The sequence below is a fragment of the Acanthisitta chloris genome, unplaced genomic scaffold (genome assembly GCF_000695815.1).
Source record: "Acanthisitta chloris isolate BGI_N310 unplaced genomic scaffold, ASM69581v1 scaffold33747, whole genome shotgun sequence".
Taxonomy (NCBI): Eukaryota; Metazoa; Chordata; class Aves; order Passeriformes; family Acanthisittidae; genus Acanthisitta; species Acanthisitta chloris.
Genome location: NW_008681500.1, coordinates 507 through 5,457, shown reverse-complemented (window position 1 = coordinate 5,457; position 4,951 = coordinate 507). Strand labels below are relative to the sequence as shown.

General features: G+C 56.5%; 1 protein-coding gene across 1 annotated transcript; it reads left to right on the top strand.

Moving 5' to 3' along the window:
- Positions 1-709: 709 nt before the first annotated feature.
- PI4K2A (phosphatidylinositol 4-kinase type 2 alpha) lies at positions 710-3,696 on the top strand (the record flags this gene model as incomplete). The annotated part of the gene is given in 9 exon segments (XM_009078137.1): positions 710-910; positions 1,168-1,299; positions 1,384-1,423; positions 1,426-1,518; positions 2,096-2,157; positions 2,605-2,704; positions 2,918-3,051; positions 3,343-3,402; positions 3,535-3,696. Coding segments are annotated over 9 exon segments (984 nt in total), but the record flags the coding sequence as incomplete, so codon positions are not given.
- Between the last annotated feature and the right edge of the window lie 1,255 nt (positions 3,697-4,951).

Genomic DNA, 4,951 nt, shown 5'->3' with positions numbered 1-4,951 from the left:
TGGTGCAGTGCAAGAGGGCACAAGGCTTCTGTGCCCTCTACAGTGGTGGGGTGCCTCTGCTGCTGTCCCCACTGCTGGGTTGATATGTGTGAGGCTGGACTGAGGGTCACGGGATACTGCTGGTACCAGCTGGTGAACAGTTTGGAGCTACCTGTGGCCTCTTGCCCACAGTGTACCCAGAGAGACAGCCTCACTGCTGTCTCTGCTGGGCCTCCCAGCACAGTGCCTTGGCTCCTTGGGGGTCCTGCAGCTGCTTGGCTGTTCTGGTCCCTTTTCCTTTGGTCAGTTTGGGATCAGCTCTCTATTCAATGGATTTTGGAGCCAGGGCAGGGATTGCTATCCCACTCCCTGTCCAATGTGGGCATAATGACCAGTGAGCAGTAGCTCTCCCCAGCCATCCAAAGGTCACTGGAATGGGACTGGTATGTTTACCTGGGGACTGCATTGTCACTGATTTTTTTGGAGACAAGTTGGGTATGAAGGTCTTTGGGCAGCACCCTTCTTTTGTGCAATGGGACACTGGCTGGGCAAGAGTCCCTCCCTACCTACCCCTGCATGCCTCCTTCCCAGGAGCTGGTTTTTGCCCTGATGAGAGACTGTTCTGGCACTGTTCCTGAGTGTTCCCACTGTGGGGCTGGCTCAGGGGCTGGGGGGTGTGTCCCAGCTCTGCCAACTGCTTTGAGTTAACTCTCCACTCTCCCACTCACAGAAAACCATTGGTGTTTTCAAGCCCAAGAATGAGGAGCCATATGGGCAGCTGAACCCCAAGTGGACCAAGTGGCTGCAAAAGTTGTGCTGCCCATGCTGCTTTGGGAGAGACTGTCTCGTCCTGAACCAGGGCTACCTGTCAGAGGCAGGCGCCAGCCTGGTGGACCAGAAACTGGAACTCAACATTGTTCCCCGTACAAAGGTGAGGGAACAGCTGCTAGTATCTCGTTCCGGGGGGGGCCTTTGTGTGCTTCTTCACAGCTCTGCTTGCACCTTGTCTTGTGGGACTGCTGACCTCAGAGATGCATTGAGAGCTCTGGACCAGGACTGTTCCTGCTCAGGCCGTGGGGATCCTCATGCTGGGCAGAGCTGTGGGAAATGCTGTGCCTTGGTTTTATCAGGCAGTCCTGTGGCAGTTGCCAGGTGCCCCCACTGACATCTGTGCTTCTGTCCCCACAGGTGGTGTATCTGGCCAGCGAGACCTTTAACTACAGTGCCATTGATAGGGTGAAGTCTCGAGGAAAGCGGCTGGCCCTGGAGAAGGTGCCGAAAGTCGGTCAACGCTTCAACCGCATTGGTCTGCCACCCAAGGTAGGACTGCTGGCCTCTGCGCCCACCTGTTGGCACTTCCCTGTCCTCTGTGGCCTTCTGTAGCTCAGCCTCTCCTTGCTTCAGGTGGGCTCCTTCCAGCTGTTTGTGGAAGGCTACAAGGATGTACTTGCTGCGAGCCGCTCGCGGAGAATACCAACCGGCAGCTGCTGCTGCAGTTCGAGCGGCTGGTGGTGCTGGACTACATCATCAGGAACACAGGTCAGGCCAGCTGCTTGCTCCTTCATGTTCTACCATGCTGAAGAAAGGAAAAGGGGATAGGGGCTTGGTGTCTCTCCTGAGCACCCAAACCTCCTCTCAACACTACTTGGTTGTTGTCAAGTGACATCTGCCTCTGGGTAGAGTGCAGCTGCTGCAGCTGCCCACCACTGTGGGCTCTGGGCTGTGTTCTGGCAGATCTGGATTCACCATGGTGCTCAGGTGAAAGTCTGCCAGCTTTGCGGATCCAGGGACATCCAGAGATCCAACACCTGACTGTGCCCCTATATCCCATTTCACACTGGGTTCCTGAGTTCCTGCCAGGCTGGAAGGGGTCAGGGTAGCACTTTGGGGCTTGCAGGCTGACCTTTCTCTTGCAAGCTGAGGACATGTGGACCTCCAGGGCTGGTTGTGTGAGGGTTGATGTGGTTTCCCAGGCCTGCAAGCTCAAATGCTCTGGGGTAGAGTTTGGACCTGAGACATGTCTGTCTCTCTTTTGGCTCACAGAAGGAATAATATTGTGCCCAGTGTGATGCAGGCAAGCCCTAGTGCTGACACAGCTGGTTTTATCTCCCTGTAGATCGGGGCAATGACAACTGGCTCATCAAGTACGACTGTCCCCTGGACAGTGCAGGCGTGCGGGTGAGTGGCTCTTTCTGGGCAGGGACTACATGGGGACTCTGCGTCTGGAAGCTGCCTGCTTGGCAGGCAGGACAGGAATTTCCCATCTGGCTTGAGTTTCCAAGTGTGTGAAGGCCTGACTTTGTGTCCTGGGCCTTTTCTTACCCTCTGTATCAGTGGTTTGTGGCCTAATGGGATTTTGCTAGGATGCAGCTGGGCTCTGTGGGGGAAATCAGTGTTGCTGGACTTGTGCATCCTTGGAGTGAGGCCTGGGTGAGAAGCAGCTTTGTTCCCTTGACACCCAAAGCAGATGTTTTCCTGCAGACAAAGGGCCACCCTACAGGCAAAAGGCTGCTGTGCCTCTGTGGTAGCTAGGGCAGAGATGCTGACAGCAGGGCTGCAGGGAGTGGGAGAGAGACTGTTCTTTCTGTGGGGGGGTTCCTTGTGACATGCTTCACTTCCTTCCAGGACAGTGACTGGGTGGTGGTAAAGGAGCCCATCATCAAGCTGGCTGCTATAGACAACGGTTTGGCCTTTCCCTTGAAACACCCGGACTCTTGGAGAGCATGTGAGTCCCTTGGGCTGTGCTTGGACATCCTCCTCAAAGGTTATAGAGGAGAGGGCTACAGCTATGTCTCTGCAGAATTTTGGGTTTATGGGCAGCTCCTTCTCAACAGAGGCTGTAGGAAGTGGGTGCTGGACCCTGTGTCCGAGATGCAGGGTCCCTATGGCACTGTGCTCTGCCTTCCCCAGTTCTAATGTCTCCTGCTTCCTACCACAGATCCATTCTACTGGGCATGGCTGCCCCAGGCCAAAATCCCCTTTTCACAGGAGATCAAGGACCTGATTCTTCCCAAGATCTCAGACCCCAACTTTGTCAAGGACCTGGAGGAAGATCTCTATGAGCTCTTCAAGGTGAGCTGGAGAAGTGGGTGAAGGTGAGTTGGGAAGAAGAAAAGCGGGGGTTGTGTTGGGGAGCTCCCTGTTGAGGCTGCAGAGGACAGAAAGGTGGTCAAGCTTCTGACAGTGTTTCTGGGCTGGAACATATCATAGAGGTTTATTCCTCTACCAGGAGCTTAAGATTCAGTGTGGGGAGAAGCAGGAAACCCATGGGACAGGAGGAGAGGCTTACTTGGGGAATAGGCATCTTGTGCATGGCATGAGGCAGTGGGTGGGTCTCATTGTGTTCTCTGCTCTCTCTTGCAGAAAGACCCTGGATTTGACAGGGGACAGTTCCACAAGCAGATTGCTGTGATGAGAGGCCAGGTAAGATGTGCATAAGGAAGGCAGATGGGTGAGGTATGGAGCCTCATCCTGCTGGTGTGGCAGGAAGGGTGCTGGAGTGCACACTGTTGCTCCAGCAGGGCAACTTGGGCATTGCTTTGTTGTGCCTTACAGATCCTGAACCTGACTCAGGCACTGAAAGATGGGAAGAGCCCACTGCACCTGGTTCAGATGCCACCTGTGATTGTGGAAACAGCACGTTCCCACCAGCGCTCTGCCAGTGAGTCCTACACGCAGAGCTTCCAGAGCAGGAAGCCTTTCTTCTCATGGTGGTAGCTGTGGGAGCCACGGGCAGGGCTTGGCCACCTTGGACTAGCACTGTGAGAGGAGCTGGGCCACTGCTGGCTCCTGTGGCTGGGACTCAACCTTCAGGGTAGAGCGAGCAGGTGCGGCTGGAGGAACCTGCAGCTGAACTGGAGGAGCCAGGCAGGTTGGGCATGGTCCCTCTCCAGCTCCATTGGAGCTTGGTGCCCTGCCTGAGGCCAGGGGGAGGTCTAGGAATCCCCTGGGAACTGTGGCATGGCTGGGACCCTGCCCCTGCCTTCCTTCCTTGGCCTGCATGCAGTTCTGAGCACCCCTGCTTGGGGCTGGGATGAGCAGGCTGCCCGGGCCAGGATCCGTCCAGCCTTTTACACCAGCCACTGGCCCTTTTTTCCCCCACCATGACAGCTGCTGGGCTGAGAAGGCCTGTAGCAGGTGATACCCCCTCTGTGTCCCTGAGGGTGTGCTGTACTCCTCCACTGTCCCTCCTCTGCCCCAACCCTGTGCACGCTGCTTTCCTCAGGGGAGTTCCTGCTGCCCACTGGTACAGCAGGGACCACAATGAATGGCTGTTCTCTGGCTAGAGGCTCGAGGAGGGGACATAAGAGGGACAACACATGGGGCAGGCTTGGGTGCAATTAGACACTAAGGGGAGAGAGGTGCTAGCTTGTTTTTGTCAAGAGCAGGCAGCTTCCCAGAGCACCCCCATGGAGGCTTTCCCCCTCTGCTGCCCCAGTCCATTTCTCCTGCCAGGTCTCCACAGCTGTTCTCGCTTGGCTATTTGCCCTGCTCCCAGCAAGCTCCCTGGCTGCTGTGCAGCCAGTGTCGTGCCAGCCTTGTCTGTGCCTAGAGACCCCCTTGAGGGGCAGGGGGCTGCCAGGGAAGGGCTGGATGGGCTTTTCTGCCACATTGGTTGGGAACATTGTGGGACCAGCATGGACTCCTGGCTGCCCTGGAGCTGACAATCTCGCAGGCCTGCTGGGGGTGGGGGATGCAGGGAGCCCCTCTCTCCCCAGCAGCTGCTGAGCTTGTTTTGTATAAAACAGTACCAGGGCTGCTGCCTGCACCTGCTTGCCTTGAGCCGTGGCTTCTCCTGCTGCTGGGGGAAGCTGGTGTTGGGTCTCACTGTCCTATTACTTCATCTTTGGGGAATGTGGGAGAGTGAAGGCAGGTTGGGGCTCTGCTGATTGAGCCTGGGAGGAGAGAGCAGCTCCCTTGTCTCCTGCACGGGGAGGGGGCTCAGCACTGGCTGGGCAAGCACAGAGATGGC